Source organism: Hippocampus bargibanti, linkage group LG13 (genome assembly GCF_051943395.1).
Source record: "Hippocampus bargibanti isolate YZ-2025 linkage group LG13, ASM5194339v1, whole genome shotgun sequence".
In the NCBI taxonomy this organism is placed as follows: domain Eukaryota; kingdom Metazoa; phylum Chordata; class Actinopteri; order Syngnathiformes; family Syngnathidae; genus Hippocampus; species Hippocampus bargibanti.
Genome location: NC_142746.1, coordinates 5,517,944 through 5,534,884, shown reverse-complemented (window position 1 = coordinate 5,534,884; position 16,941 = coordinate 5,517,944). Strand labels below are relative to the sequence as shown.

At 40.9% G+C, this 16,941-nt stretch overlaps 1 protein-coding gene and 1 long non-coding RNA gene across 2 annotated transcripts; one reads left to right on the top strand and one right to left on the bottom strand.

Moving 5' to 3' along the window:
* The first annotated feature begins 1,261 nt into the window (after nucleotides 1-1,261).
* Nucleotides 1,262-15,825, top strand: exo1 (exonuclease 1). The gene is made up of 13 exons (XM_089011471.1): nucleotides 1,262-1,323; nucleotides 2,667-2,841; nucleotides 3,009-3,128; nucleotides 3,408-3,531; nucleotides 3,943-4,080; nucleotides 5,048-5,260; nucleotides 7,603-7,790; nucleotides 7,915-8,017; nucleotides 8,224-8,443; nucleotides 10,448-10,637; nucleotides 10,857-11,349; nucleotides 11,435-11,512; nucleotides 14,133-15,825. Exons 2-13 carry the CDS (start codon nucleotides 2,681-2,683, stop codon nucleotides 14,292-14,294), a joined length of 2,190 nt encoding a protein of 729 aa, XP_088867597.1. The 5' UTR covers nucleotides 1,262-1,323; nucleotides 2,667-2,680; the 3' UTR covers nucleotides 14,295-15,825.
* On the bottom strand, nucleotides 7,696-10,418 carry LOC148889119 (uncharacterized). Its single transcript, XR_016116836.1, has 4 exons — nucleotides 9,468-10,418; nucleotides 8,247-8,416; nucleotides 7,878-7,957; nucleotides 7,696-7,795 (listed from the first exon to the last, which is right to left on the bottom strand). It is a non-coding gene; the product is annotated as an uncharacterized LOC148889119 (long non-coding RNA).
* Nucleotides 15,826-16,941: the final 1,116 nt, after the last annotated feature.

Below are 16,941 nucleotides of genomic sequence, written 5' to 3'. Positions count from 1 at the left end.
ATTTTGGTTACATTCGCGTAGTTCTATTGGTTTACAAATGATATATATCGAAAATGTTTATTTAAACATGGAACGCCTGCTTCGGTTCGTGTTTCGTGTCGGACCGATTTAGATCGTTGGACCGGAAATTGTTGTGCGCGTACGTTTGCATTAGATCGGGGCATTCGAAGTAAACCACTGTTGAGTCAAGACGTATCACATTGCTTGTCTTGTGGTTTTTTTCTGGATCCCACAACACCGTATCTCCCTTACTATAGTGGAGAGCGCAACAGTCACAATTTAAACATTAACAGTAAACGTTTACAAAAGTTCTATTAGGGTAGTTGTGGTGACGTTCTGCTGCATTTGGCTCATTTTTTTTTGACACAGTTGAAAAAAAAGTTAATCGAATAAAAAAATGTAAAAAGTTGATAAAGGTGGCACAGGGGGGGGTACTGGTTAAGTTTTAATTTCGTTTGCGATATGTGCTAACATTCATTTGTGGTGTAATCGTTGACAAAAAGAGCGGTGTCGCTGGGTGATTGCGTCAGTGGAGGGCGTCAAGGACCAGACGAGAGTGGCCAGAACGGATTGCATTGGAGGAAAAATAAATTACCCACGTTAACGCAACAGCTGCACTCACATGTGCCTTTTTTGACAACATGACACATCAACTTCAAAATTTGGTGGCATAGTAGACAACGGGTGACAACATTTGCCTCACAGTACAGAGACAATGGGTTCGATTCCAGGCCCCAGGCTTAATCTGCCCGCTTGAATGTCCTCAATGTTCTCCGGGTACTCTTGCTTCCTCCCACATTCCAAAAACAAAACCCAACGTCGGCGATGACTCTAAATTGTCCAGAGGTGTGACTGGGTGTAAATGGTGGTTTGTCTATGTCCCTGGTAGTGGATGGCAATAATTCGGTTTATGCCCACCTCGGGTCTCGACGACAGCTCGAATAGGCTACAGCACACCTGCGACTGCTAAAATCGGTAACAACCCGGAGACAGTTGGGATACGTTTCAGTGTGCCTTCGACCCTCGTGACGATTAGCAGATCAGATAATGGATGAACGGGTGGATGTAATCCTGAAAATGCAATTTCATATTCTGGTTTCCTCTCACATTGCAAATACAGAACCAGGAGAACCCAGAGTGTTCATGTAGTTAAGTGTGAGGCGCGCTACCATTGACGTAGATATGACTCCGCCTCTTCTGTTTTTTTTCATCCAATTGTAGCCATTCGTTCCCATTTGCCGCTAAAACTAAACTACTTCCGGTCATTCCTCGTGTAGTGCGGTCTGCCAGCTACGGATTGAAGCCTGAACCAACCCCAAAGAGGTTTGAATTCAAAATGATTATTTGTGCTAATTTGTGTCCGGCTGTCTTTCTTACTCGCCTCATATATTCATATTACCAGCGAAAGCAAATGGTCAAAGTACCAAAATAAGTCCCATACCCCGTGTCATGGTTGATACTCTGAGTTGTTTACTCTGACACACGTTTCATACGATTCTTTTCCTCGCTGACTGGCTGCTTACGACTACAACTGCTCTGCTCCTACACCGAACGCAACAATTTGTGTGTAAACATTCCAAAAATAGAAGCCTGAACCATTTTTTGTGAGGACACAGATTATTTTAATTGTGCAAACGTTAGACATTTCACATGACTGTACAGTAATTTCTGCATCGATACAGGAGGTCAAGAACACTCATCACGATTTGATTGGTTATCCGTTTGGAATCATAATAATTTTCACGTTTTCCCCTTATAAATCCCGTGAGGGACATTTAGGGACATTATTTTCCTCAATGACAAATTGTTCGCTTTGTTTAATTGAGTGACTGATGAGCAAAGAGAAACATAAAATAAAATTGACTTGAATGCGTTCTATCTGTACTTGTGATTTTAATTGTACAAATGTCATCATAGTTAAGCTGTAACTACAGAGTCGAGCTAAATATAAGTGCAGTACAGCAAACATCTTTTGATCGGTGATGATTTGAAGTCATTCTCCCTGGAATGACCTGTCACTTAACATTCAGCAAGCCTGCTTGCTGTCCATCCATTATATCGTCTTTGTGACTATTTTATTGCTTTAGTGTTGTATATGTGGTAGTTGCTCCATGTACAGCACTTTATATACAGCAATTGGTTGCTTTAAAGTGCTCTGTGAGTTGAGAGCTTAGTTGATAAGGTCGCAGATATTAGCGTACTATTGGATAATTGATTTTCAGATGTACATGTTTACACACCAAATCCACGTATACGCAAATCCACTGGCTCCAAATTGTGTCAAGGGGGTCACCTCACAGTGAATATCGCTTCATTGCAGATAGACATTAACAAGTTATTTGTATTTTATCTGTTTTTTGCTTTAAAAAATCACCTATTTGCTGTTTTGTGCACAGACCAGAGCAAATAAATTGTATTTATTTGGTGCTGTGTTATTTAATCTAGACCGAAATGAATTTAGTTTCACTTGACAATAGTAGTGATGACTACTGACATTGTAGCCACCTAACCTTTTTGAGGATGGGGCATCAATCACACGCACATTATTGCAATTATTATTATTTCCAAAAAAACCCCAGCTTTACAACTAATAAAAAATATACTGAACATTTGCTGGAAATTTTCCATCCCTTTGCAAACCTAATTATATGAAGTTTGTGTTTCAGTGTAAACTCTGAATATGGGCATCCATGGCCTACTACAGTTCATCAAAGATGCAGGAGAGCCAATCCATGTGAAGAAATATAAAGGCCAGACGGTGGCTATTGACACATACTGTTGGCTTCATAAAGGAGCATTTTCATGTGCTGAGAAGCTCGCTAAAGGAGAACCAACTGATCAGTAAGTGTATTTGAAGATATCTTTGTTGCAAAATCTTCAACGTTTGTCTACACAAACTTACTTACACAAAGTAAGACTTGCTATACCGTGTGTGTGTGTGTGTGTGTGTGTGTGTGTGCGCGCGTGTGTGTGTGTGTGTGTGCGTGCGTGTCTGTTGCCATTTCTAGGTATGTATCGTACTGTATGAAATATGTGGACATGCTGTGTTCCTTCAACGTGAAACCAATTCTAGTATTCGATGGACGTAATCTACCTTCAAAACGAGAAGTGGAAAAGGCTCGCAGAGAGTGAGTTTAAACTTTGCAAATATATCAATGAAGACCAGATACTGTAAAGGTGTTGGCCTTTTTATTCAGGCCAAACTGCTATAGATTGTATTTTACAATACAATACATATTTATTTACCATATGTGTTTATTTATTATTTTAACTGTTTACCTATTTATTTGAGGCTGATGCCAATATTTGGCATAAAAATATTGGGAAATTATATATTATCGGCATAGATTTCATTGTATGTGCAAAATACATACTTATACTGTATATCGTATTCATTTTCCCCCCAGGCGTCGTGAAGCAAACCTCCAAAAAGGCCGGCAATTGCTCAGAGACGGCAAACTTTCTGAGGCTAGAGACTGTTTTACTCGGTGTGTCAACATCACTCCAGCCATGGCACATAATCTGATTAAGGTACCCACACTTTTTTATTGCTTTGTTCTGATTTATGCCAACGTAATCCTATGAACATCTGGTGCAGTTGCTCAAGCAAGAAATATTATTTTGCGGTCTGATGAAGGCGATACCTTTTCAAATTTGCTGTACCCCATTTCCACTTCAACAAGAGATCTTGAATAAGAATAGACTACAATGAGAGAGAAGAAAGTGAAAGTGAGTAAATTTAAGCCTGCATTCCAACAGCGAACAGTTGTCAATATCGTTTTGTAACCTAAGCAGTCTAATTGAAAGAAAAAGGTTTGTCAATTGTATCCTATCAGCCGTTGTACTTCATGTCATGCTCCATTGTAACAGTACAGTTATACAAGTTGTGAAGAAGTAATATTCTTCTGTGTTTTTGTTTTTGTTTTTTTGTTTTTGTACAAGGCTGCGAGGGCCAGGGGAGTAGATTGCGTCGTAGCTCCATATGAGGCCGATGCTCAACTGGCATACCTGACCAAGTCTGGTTTGGCTCATGCTGTCATCACGGAAGACTCTGACCTTCTGGCATTTGGCTGTAAAAAGGTATTGAAATAATTATTGCTCAGTTGTGATTGACACTGTGGGAGAGGTGTTAATTTGAACAATGTACCGTATTTTTTGGATTATACGTCGCTCCGGATTATAGGTCGCACCAGCCCAAAAAAATGCATAATTAAGAAGAAAAAAACATATATAGGTCGCACTGGAGGATAAGTCGCATTTTTGGGGAAAATTTATTTGATAAAATCCAACACCAAACAACATATATATCATCTTGAAAAGCAATTTAAAATAAATTAATTAAATTAAAATAAAATAGAGAACATCAAGCTCCATTTCACTTCTTTTTTTTCCAACATAACACCGCAGCTCTCGCTCTACGCAACTCCGATGGACACACCTCCTTTTTGGTAACCCAGAACAGTCTTTTACAAGAGTTATTCAGATAACTAGCACAAAGAACATGCTAACAAGTTTACCAAAATATCAGGTTTTACTCCAAATCACCAAATCCAAGGAAATCTTCATCCTCGGTGTCACTTTTAAATAACTCCCCCAACTCGGCAGGTAGACAAGGTGCCACTTCCTCTTCTCTGCACTCTTGCGGTTTAATGTGAAAATAACATGTGAAATGATATACAGTAATAAAAAAAGCATATATAAGTCGCTCCGATTTATAAATCGCACCCCCGACCAAACTATGAAAAAAAACTGCGATTTATAATCCGAAAATACGGTACTGTACTGTAACTAGATGTGCTTTGTTTCATATTCAGGGCTTTGTCTCTGAGCTATTTTTATAGCAACAGCTAAAACGTTAGCAATAGCACCCAGTGAAAAAGTACAATAGTTACAGTGCAGTAATAATTCTATGAAGGGAGGCCAAGAGGTGACCTACAGTTTGTACTTTGCAAGAATCCCATCAAAGGGAGTGATAATATGTTGCTGGCCTGTGTATGACTTGCTCGATATCATCACGAGTCAGACATGATCTTTCATAAAAACACAGGTGATCCTAAAAATGGACAAGGAGGGAAACGGCCTGGAGATTGATCAGCGGAACCTTGGTCGGTGTCGCTCCTTGGGCAACGTTTTCACAGAGGAGAAATTTCGCTATATGTGCATACTCTCCGGCTGTGACTACCTGGCCTCTCTGCATGGTATTGGTTTGGGCAAGGCTTGCAAGCTGCTGAGACTGGCAAAAGACCCCGATATCCTAAAGGTGAGATCAGTTTCCATTCATATGTTTGACTTTGCGTATGCGCAAAAATGCCTCAATGGCGATGCCAAAGAGGAAACTGAAGCACAATGAGATGCAGATGAAACAGGGCCACAATCTCTGTCAAATGCAGTCATCTGGAAACACCACACAAGGAGGCCTGATATTAAATCGTATCATTAATTTAGATGACGCCTACTGACTTACCTTTACTTGACATGTGGTACGGAGATACATATTATAACCATCCATTTTCTGACCTTCTTACACTCACAGGCGTGCGGGATTCTATCCCAGCTGTCTTTGAGGAGAAGGTGGAGGCAACATTAAACTAGTTGCCAGGGCACACAGAGACAAACAACCATCCGTGGTCATACTCACACCTGGAGACAATTTAGAACATGGATGCCAAAGTCGAGGCCCGGGGGCCAAATATGGCCCGCCACAGTATTTTATTTGGCCTGTGAATGCCAATCAAGCATGTCAAGTTCCAAGTCCTAACCAAAATTTAAATTTGTCATCTGTATACAATATCGTCTTCTTCTTTTCCTTTCGGCTTTTCCCTTCTGGGGTCGCCACAACGAATCGGTGTCCTCCATCTTCAGAGGTTTGAGTCACATGTTTGTTTTGGCCAAGCTTTTACGTCACACAACCCTCTGTATTTATCTGGGCTTGTTACCGGCATAAGAAGACAAGGCTTGTGTCCCCTTGTGGCTACAGAACAAGCAACTCTCTGAACTTAATAAAGATTAAGATGCTCAGCAAACAAAAAATACCACATTTGATATCCAAACATAACAATCATTGTAATTGACAAATTGATCATTCATCAATTTGTTGTAAGGCCGCTAGTCGAATGGTTAGCACGCCAACTTCACAGCCTGTGGAGTTTGCATATTCTGCCCGGGCCCGCGTGGGTTTTCTCCGGGTCCTCCTGTTTCTTCCCACATTCAAAGAACATGCACGGCAGTCTGATTGAACACAACAAATTGTCCCTAGGTGTGAGTGTCAGCACGGATAGTTGTTTATCTGTGTGTGCTCTACGATTGGCTAGCAACCAATTCAGGGTGTCCCTCGCCTACTACCCGAAGACAAATGGGAAAGGTCCCAGCACCCCCCTGCGACTTTAATGATGATGAAGCGGTCTGGAAGATGTGTGGATGGCTCTATGTAACATGTGGAGGGGATGAAACATTCTAATGGCTTCCCCAAATTCATAATGGCTCCCGAGAGGAAACCGTAACTACAGCATGGCCCGCGGCAAAAAATGAGTTTGATACCCTTGATTTAGGGCAGGGGTGTCAGTCATTTTTTGCCGCGGGCCACATTGTAGTTATGGTTTCCTCTCGAGGGCCGTTATGAATTTGGGGAACCCATTAGAATGTTTAAATCCCTTCAAATATTACATATAGAGCACACAGCAAATTAATGAATAACTCGTTTTCAAATCTGAAGTCAAGAATAATGACTTTTATTGTGGTTGACATCCAAAAATATGAAATTTTGGCTCAGATTTTAGCAATCATCATGGAATTTAACAAGTTTGATTTGCTTTCGCGGGCCGAAAAAAATGATGTGGAGGGCCTGATTTGGCCCGCGGGCCTTGACTTTGACACATGTGATTTAGGGCATTCCATTAACCTTCAATGCATGTTTTTGGAATGTGGGACGCTACTCAGAGAAAACCCACACGGGAATGTAGAGAACACCCAACTTCATACTGGAAGGCAGGAAGATCTATTTAATTAGTACAATTCCGGTTCAGAGACTTCTTTGTTTGCGACAGTCCACAGAGTTCCGGATTTACAAATAGTACCAAATGAAGGGATTTTCATGCGTAACAAGAAGGCATTATTATAATCATGCAGGGTTTTTTGCACAAATACTGTATTTCCTGTCATTTGACGTTAATGCCGGGACTGCAGCACATTCAGATTTGCATTCAAATTCAAATAGCCATTGTTAGGCAGCCCGGTAGCCGAGTGGTTAGCACGCCGGCTTCACAGTGCAGAGGTTGTGTGTTCAAGACCTCTCTGGCCTTCCTATGTGTAGTTTGCCTGTTGTCTCCCCGGGCCCGCGTGGGTTTTCTCTGGGTCCTCCGGTTACTTCCATAAACATGCATGACAGACTGATTGAACACTTCAAATTGTCCCTAAGTGGGAGTGCGGATAGTTGTTTGTCTCTGCGCTCTGCATTTGGCTGGCAACCAATTCCGGGTGTCCCCCGCTTAGTGCCCGAATATGGGTGGGATAGGCTCGAGCACCCCCCACGACCCTAATGAGGATTAAGCGGTATGGAATGGATGGAAATAACCGTTGTTGAAACATTTTGCATTGTGGCGTCAGGTGATCAAGAAAATGGGCCAGTACTTAAAGATGAATCTCGTAGTCCCTGAAGAGTACATCAAAGGATTTGTCCGAGCCAATCAAACCTTCCTTTACCAGCTGGTGTTTGATCCTGTCAGCAGGAAGGTTGTCCCCCTCAACCCATATGCAGAGGACATCAATCCGGCCACTCTCACATATGCTGGAGCGTATCCTATGCAATTGTAGGATAAATTGGAATTGAGTTAAAAACAAATTTTTGAAAACTGCAAATTTCTCAATCGATTTCTACCCACTTCAGCAGCACAGATACCTTAACAATATCGGATGTAGGCCTGTAGGAGAAGACACAGCCTTGCAGATGGCCTTAGGGAACCTTGACATCAACACAATGGAGAAGATTGATGACTTCAACCCAGACAATCCAATGACTCAGGTACCTGATGCATGTCCCCCCCCCCCATGCCTGACAATGTCAACGCAACAATTCTTTTCAACACAAATAGGCGTATGGGTTGATACGAACCCTCCTTACCACACAGGAAGTTGAAAAGGGGAAAGAGAAGTGGTAAAAGGCTTGTTTTAAGAATGTTGACAGCAATTCCCTCTTTCACTAAAAATAACTCCCATATTTCTACCCAGCCTGCAAAACACCGCAGTCGCACCTGGAGTGAGAGCAGAGTCGGTAGTCCTGCTGGGGTCAGTATTTGGAGCGGTGCCGGGAAGGCGGCGTCGATTGTACCGGCCCAACCAGATGCCTCCCCTGATAGGCCCCCGTCCACCAGGGGTAAGGAGAGAGTCATCAACCTGTGTGCGGTCAGGCTTCCCTACAAAACTGTGCAAGTGAAGAGACCACGAGAAGGTAAGGCATGAAGCTGAAATACATGCTAGCATTTATTTATACTGACAAAACATTTAGTCACTGAAAAAATGTGACATGTCAAACAGGCATTTTTTTAATTAAGTAGAATGCATTCATACTTCAAAAGACCACGAGTGTGGTTATCTTTTGAAAATAGTTCTCACAATCCTCCATCTTCTGAGGTTTGATTTGCATGTTTGTTTTGGCCAAGCTATTACGTCGGATGCCCTTCCTGACACAACCCCACTGTATTTGGTCATTGTGTGAAATTCAGCCATTTTCTATTAAAGATGATGGCCACCAGGGGGCAGTAGAGTACATGTATGCGTATCATAATGGTCATGTATGTATGCGTAAGCGTATCATAACTTTATTACATATCGACTTTATTATACCGTACAGTTTATTTCTTTAATTACAGTACAATAGCACATTTGTCATACATAAAATAAGGTATATTTTGTATAGTTTTAAGGCTTATTTCGTAGAAAATTATGTTTTATGGGCACCTGGGAACAGATTATTGTCATTTTAATGATTTCCTATGGGAGATTAATGTTCGGAAGACACACTTTTTGCCTTACACACACTTTCTGGGAACCAATTAAGTTTGTAAGACGAGGTATCACTGTATTCCACATTGGTGATTAATCTAATGAGAAATCATGAACATGATTCGTCTTCACACATGCATAGAATGCCATCCGGTTGGCATCAGGCTGGCCGCCTACTAGAGGAACAGAAGCCGGAACACCTGACGGTCACCACAGCTCGAGCCCACCCAGTCCAACCCGATCTCAAAGACTGACTAAATTTTCCCCCTGGAGGTGCTTTGCCTAATTACATTTGATGAAAAACGATGTCAAGCTGGATGAGAATAATGCTAAAGAGAAAAGTGGGGCAGTGAACCAAAGCATTCCACATCACGCGCAAATGAAAGTAACATGAGGAATTGTGAGGTGTATCAGCGCATTGTTGACTTCAAACCAAATGCTACTAACCGGTGGCCATAACTGTGACTTACTCACAACTTGTGAATGGTTGATTCGCAATACTGTGTGCGCCTTGTGAACTCAGCCGGGACTGGCTCCAGCTCAAGCACCAATTGTTTGGTCGCATGAAAAAAAAAACAAATCATTAGATATCACATCTTTCGGTTGGTTCGTGTTAACCCTTTCGGGGAAGGCAGTTAGTGGTCAGCTCATCATGTCATCAGTTTACAGCAAGGGTGTATTTTTTTGCCACAGGGCCACATTGTAGTTATGGTTTCCTCTTGGGGTCCGTTATGAATTTGGGGTAGCCATTAGAATGTTTAATCGCCTCCACATATTACAGTTATAGCACACAACAAATGAACGAATAACTAGTTTTCAAATGTGAAGTAAAAAATAATGACTTATTGTGGTTTACATGGGTAAATGTAAATTTTTGGTTCAGACTTGAGCAAGCATCATGGAATTTGACAAGTTTGATTTGCTTTCGCAGGCCGAATAAAATGATGTATGTATGTAGCGTGCCAGATTCCAGGCCTTGACTTTAACACATGTGGGATTACAGGCTGCATGAAAGGGTTCTATATCCCAATAGCATCAATATAGCAATGATTGAAACCCACACAGCCTATCCATCCATTTTCCAGACCGCTTTATCCTCATTCGGGTCGCGGGGCGTGCTGAAGCCTATCCCAGATTTCTTCGGGCACTAGTCGGGGTACACCCTCAATAGGTTGCCAGCCAATCGCAGGGCACACAGAGAAAAACAACCATCCGCACGCACATTAACACAATTTGGAGTGTTCAATCAGTGTCCCATGCATGATTTTGGAACGTGGGAGGACCCGCAGGAAACCCATGCGGGCCCGCAGAGAACATGCAAACTCAACACAGGGAAGTCTGTGCTAACCACTCGACTACCATATCATTTTTTTTCTTCTGATATGGTGCAGTCAAAATGGAAATTGCTTTCACACTTGACTGCATTTGCACCTTCTTCACCCTGCCACAGACAAGAGTATATCCGATCAAGATGTTCTGCAACAGTACTCCTCCGTTGTGAAGCGATCCAAGTCAGACCAGAGGGAAGAAACGTTAAAGTTAAGACCAATTGGTCCGCCACGGCCACGCAACCGCTTTGCCACACTCCTGCAGAAGAGGAACCAAGATGTCGATGATGAAGGCCAGGCCATGAGCAGCAGGTGATTTTTCTTTTTTATTAATGACCAACATGAAAACATTGTTTTGTGCTATTCATATTGATTGTGTGTTTTAATAAGTCTTTTGCCTTAAGTAAAACTGCAGGAATCACAGCCCCCCTCACTACCACCTCATAAGCCGATACCATTTTTAACAATAGGGATTTACATTTTTGTATAACTATGCACCAAGATTAAATCTCTCTTTGTTTCCACATGCAGATTCTTCAGCAATTCCAGTTCAGCTGCGAGCAATATAAAGGAATCTGCTCGGGTGGGTTTCGGTCAGAGCATGGGGCCTCGAGCTGCAAGCCCTCTTGAGCACACTTCCATGTCCGGCTGCTCAGAAGGCCCCGAAGCCCCAAACGTGAAAACACCCAGCCCACCCGTTTCTCCGAACCCTACTTCCCCCCATTCAGGCAGTCAGGGTCTCAGACTGTTTAACTGGTCAGACAGTTCGCCCTCGATTGATCGATCACAGACACTGAAGTCTCGTTTGGGCCTGGATGGCCTGCAGCAGTTCCAGTATAAGAAGGATCATCTCTCCTCAAACCCAAAGCCCTCAGTTTACAGAAGTCCAAAAGGGGAGGATAACCTTAAAGTCCCTCTTTCTTCCCAAAACAGCACTTATTTTTCTCAGTCCCAGACTTCCCATATGTCCTTATACAAAGATGAAAAACCTGACTGTGGCCACAGCTTTTCACGTTCCTTGCCTGTAAGTTTGTAAAACTCTGTACATCCTGTTGAGCAGCTATGCATATTTCTTCCCTTACGTTGAAATGTATTTCACGTTGCCTCAGGAAATGGATTCTGAGTCAGAGCAGAGTCCCAAGCGCTCTAACGAAGCCGAGAATACGTTTGGAACGTTTCAATTAAAGGTGGGTTTATCGAACTGCTGCACCATGCGTGAGAAAATGTGAATTGTGTGAGGTACACAACAGAGTTCCGCTCCTAGTAGAGGCAGATTGAGTTCAGATTTGTGTGATGAAAGTTTCGTCAAAGCCAATTAACCATCAACTTCATTGGCAATTATTTCAGCACAGTGCAACACTCAACTTTTTTTGCATCACGGGCAGGATTCACATAAAGATATGTATACAGTAAATCCAGGAAGTATTCACAGCACTTCACTTTGCTCATATTTTAAAGCCACATTCCAAAAAGAAATGTTTTTCCCCTGAAAGGTCTAAAACGGGGGTGTCAATGTTATTCTTTTGCTGTGGGCCACATTGTAGTTATGGTTTCCTCTCGGGGGACGTTATGAATTTGGGACGCCATTAGAATGTTGAATCCCCTCCACATATTACATATAGAGTGCACAATAAATTAATAAATGACGAGTTTTCAAATTTTAAGACAAAAATAATTACTGTTATTGTGGTTTGCATGGGACAATTTGAAATGTTGGTTCAGCGTTTAGCAAGCATGGAATTACACAAGTTCGATTTGGCTGAATAAAATGATGTGGAAGGCCAGATTTGGCCACCGGGCCTTGACTTAGATACCTGTTATCTAAAACATACCATCACAGACTTTTTTCTTTTCTATAAATTAATTTATCCATCCATTTTGCGATCGGCTTTATACGCACAAAAGGGTCACAGACGGGCATGCTGAAGCCTAATGCAGCAGTCTTCAGGCAGTAAGTTGGGGACACCCTAAATCGCTTGCCAGCCAATCGCACGACACACATAGTTGAACAATGATTCACGCTGAAAATCGCACCTCAGTACAATTTAGTGTTCCATTCACCTGCCACCAATGTTTTTGGAATGTGGGAGGAAACTGGGGTACCCTGAGAAAACACACACACAGGCTCAGGGAGAACACTGTGAGGCCGTAGTTGAGCACACCACCTCTGCACTGTGAGGTGGATGTGCTAACCAGTTGACCAACATATCACCATTGTCAACTCATTCCAACTTAAAAAAAAAATGTATTTGGATATTTGCAGATTTTGACACAAAGTGCCAAATTGAAGTGCATCATGTTTTCACTGATCATCCTTGAAAAAATTCCTTCGGCTTAATTGGAGTACAGTTGTAAATTCAATTGATTTGAAAAGATAAACACCTATCTGTTTACATAAGATCCCACAGGTGACAATGCATGACATAGAATAAATCACGCATGTAGTCAAAATAATTGTGTGCTGACTACCAGGACACACTTGTTTTGAGGCACAAATCAAAGGAAGAGTATTCCTACTGCTCGATGGGTTCCATACGATGGAGTGAATGAAAGAGTCTCTAACCAGTCGTACTGGCCTTCCATCTCAACCAGGGGTGTCAAACTCATTTTTGTCGACGGGCCACACAATAGCGACCAGTTCCCTTGGAGGGCCGTTATTGCAAATTTCCCCATTGCGGGACTATTAAAGGTTTTCTGATTATGACTGTGAAACCATATAAAGAAATCAAGAATAGTGGTATATTCAACTACAGTTTCAGTTCATGTAATGAGGGTTTTGGTAACAAGAATACTTTAATCTGTGGTGTTTGCGTGTTTATTTTATTTTTTTGTACTTGCCTGGCTTTTCACTGGGGACTCAAATTCCTCCCACATAAAAAAAAAAAAAAAAAAGATAAACCACTAGTGTCAAACAATAGGCCCTTGGGCCAGATCCAGCCCTCTGTATCATATCATCAGAAATGGAAGACAATTTTAGTCGCAGCCTGTGAAGATCAGGTGACTTAGATGACCATCATTTCAAACTGGAATCGGCTAACGCGGACTAGCTGCACATGTATAAATTTCATGCAGCACACTCATGATGATTTCTATAATCGATTCATCTCTAAAATATGTTTTTTTCAATTCATGGACAGTTTATATTTTTAAAGAAAAAAAATCATATCCAATTTTCCATCTCTTTACTGTACAAAACAGGGTATGACTTAACATGGACACGGTGAAAGGCAGTGAATGGCTAGTTAGCCTTCTATCTATTTGAGTTACTTCCGGCTTGAGTGAACCCTGGCGCATGTGGCTGCCGCTGCTCACTCAGAAAAATGTATCCTGCGACTGTAAAGTGACCTTCAGAGTTTTGAAAGGGGCTTATAGATTAAATGTATTATTATAAAAAAACTTGGTTAACCATATGTCATGTTACAGTTCCCGTTTGTTCCATAATGTGCATTTTTTTTCAATCAGTGGTTAAAACCATTTTGGGTAATTGGCTATTTTTCTATTTTCTTGGTTTTCGTTTTTTCCTTCCCATGATTTTGACATTACTTGATGTGATTTGATTTATTTTGATGGGACCGTAAATTTACGGTCACGCAAAACATATAACTGCTACTTCACATAATGTGGAGGACAAATTGCAAAAACCAGCATTTCATTTACACCCATTATAAAAACCCCAAATTAAAAAAAAAGAAACAATACAGTGCCAATAACTATCCCCCATACATAACTATTTATATTAATCTCTGCAGTGATGTCAGCCTTGAAAAAATGTCTGTTTTGTTCTAACGTTTTCTTTCTCTTTCAAAGCACAAGAAGGTTGAAAGTCTGGTTGAAGCCACAAAGGTGCACACATTGGGTCCAGCAAGGGCCAGCGGATTGAGGAGGAAACCCTCTGCGAACAACGAGAACAACCCTGGTTTTCAGGCCACCATCAGTAGTCTGTGGAAAAATTACAGCTTCAAAAAGTAATTTTTTTTTTAGGTCCGGGGGGGGGAGAGGTGTCATGTTTTGAAGTAATAGAAACATTTGATTTATGGTCGCAAGAAAGGAGAGTTGATGTCTGCGCTTGAAGGCAACCTGTTGGCTAGGTGACAGCAGACAAATCTGTTACAATCAACAACCTCTGATGTTTGTTTTGAATATTTTAAATAGTGCAAACACCCTTTTTTAAATAATAGAGTTATTGTATGTTATGTCTATCATAGCGTAAACACCAAAGGAGTAGCCTTGCACGTCATTTTTCTATGGTTAGGTCGTGAAAGTATGGAGTGTTGCGGCCTGCATGCATCCATGAGATTGTCGCAATAATAACTACAGTAGGCTCAGTATTTCGAAGGTTTCCTCACAAGTCTCTGGAAACTAAAATTAATCTCCCTACCGATATCCAGTGGGATTTGATATTTGCTGGTACAGACACTGCCAAAGCAGTTTGCTACAATTATGCTGTTTGGGGTCAGTATTAGTCCTGGGCTAAATTACAATATCATCAGAGTTTAGCCATTTTGTACAAGTGCACAATCAGGCCGAATAAAACATTATTTACATTGATTTAAAAAAAAAAAAAATCTGGTCATTTCTTCATATTCCTCCGTTCTTCCTGTTTTGGGTTACAAGTGTTTAACAAGTACTAACTTTGATATGGTACGTTCTGAACTTGTTGCCATCAAATTGCAGGACACGTATTCGTAAATTACCATTTATTCACAGTTACATGGATTGGCAAATTAGACTTTTTCATCAATCTAACGTGTGAGCATTGGGGAGAAATCCAAAACCCCACACATCAAGCACCGCAAGATAGACTTGTTAACCAAATGCTGCACCTGACACGCCCCAACTTAATGCTTTGTATATTTGATCTTATTATAGAACTGTTCCGAGCCTATGTTAAACCTGTTTGGCTAACACTTTACATTTTGAGGTTCTGCTCGGAAAAAAAAAACGTCTGTGAAATGGTACCGGTTTTATTTGCATTGTGGTCACAATTTTCCGATGCCTTTTCCCCTCTTATGATCCACGGTAAGTTACTTCCTCGTCTTAACACTGCAGCCAGAAAACGGAAGATGTGCTCTGTTGTCTTGGATTTCTTCCAAGGCTAATTACACAACAATTGAGCATGTGATACCGTTTTTTGCCTCCTCCTTTCATGTTTGTGGTGACGAAAAGAGCAACTGAAAGAATAGCATCATCCGTTTTCATTTTCTGCTTAATAATCTGTGATTCTCCGAAATATGGACTATTTTGCTTCACCAAAAGAGTGAATAGTAACAGTGTATAATGTCAGATAGGGTCAATCTCATGGCATTTTTAAAGTCTTTTTTTCGCAATTGCCCTTTTCCTAAAAACAAGTTGTGAAATGTATGACACCCCAGTGCATTAAAAAAAATGGTATGTTGAATTTACTCATTGCTCGCAACATATTAGACTCCTGAATTAATATCTTTATTATTGTATTTTGTGTAACTATTTCAAATAAAACTGAATACATTCAACACACAAATTTTCATTGTATTTAGCATTTAAAATGTCATTCCGTTGGTTAACTGTTTAAATGAATTTTTAAAAAAAAGCATTTCTCATTGAGATTGATAATTTTGCTGATGGAAGAGAACTGTGAACACAGTTTTTTGGGGGCGTTGTCTCAATATAAAAATATCCTGCTCTATTTATTGTAATGATGTTGAATTACCAAACTTAGTGTTATGTATTGCTGTTAATAATCAAAAACCAATGAGTCATATCATCGGTATAATTATCAGTGGCGGCAAAAATACTCGCACTCTCCCAAAATACAAGTGCTGATACATGCATGAAAATAATTTGACTCAATTAAAAAAAACTTATTTGGCTTTGGCTTTTATGCTCTCACAACAATGGGTTCCCATTTCTTTATTAGTATTAGCTCACAAACGAAAAAATAATAATTTTATTCATGGTAACTCAAAAAATGCTGTCTACCAGACAGAAAATTGTTGAATATCAGAAGCTGGTGGTTTTGAAGCTGACATATGACACAATAAATCGGATATTATCTATTGATTGAGACAATCACATGAAACTGTTCTAAATGTGGCCATGGATGCGGAATATTCAGAGGCTTGCCTTTCCTCTCCTGATAACTTCATAAGACTTGGTGGATGACTGACTGGTTCACACATGCACCTCACAGTGCAGAGGTGCAAGGGTTCGATTTCCCAGATGGCCTTTCTGTGTGTAATTTGCATATTGTCCCTATACCTGAATGGGTTTTTATCCGGGTAGTTCGGGTTTCCCCCCAATATTCTAAAAACATGCATAATGGCGTATGGAACACTCTAAATCAGGGGTGTCAAAGTCATTTTTTGCCGCAGGCCACGTTGGAGTTCCGGTTTCCTCTCTGGGGCCGTTATAAATTTGGAGAAGCCATTAGAAGGTTTCATCCACTCCTCATATTGCATATGGAGCGCACAACAAATTGATAAATGACTAGTTTTCAAATTTGAAGTAAAAAAAGAATGACTTATTGTGGTTGACATGGGACAATTTTAAAATTTGGTTGGAACTTTAGCTAGCATCATGAAATTTCAGAAATTAGATTAGCTTTCGCGGGCCGAACAAAATAGTGTGGTGGGCCGGA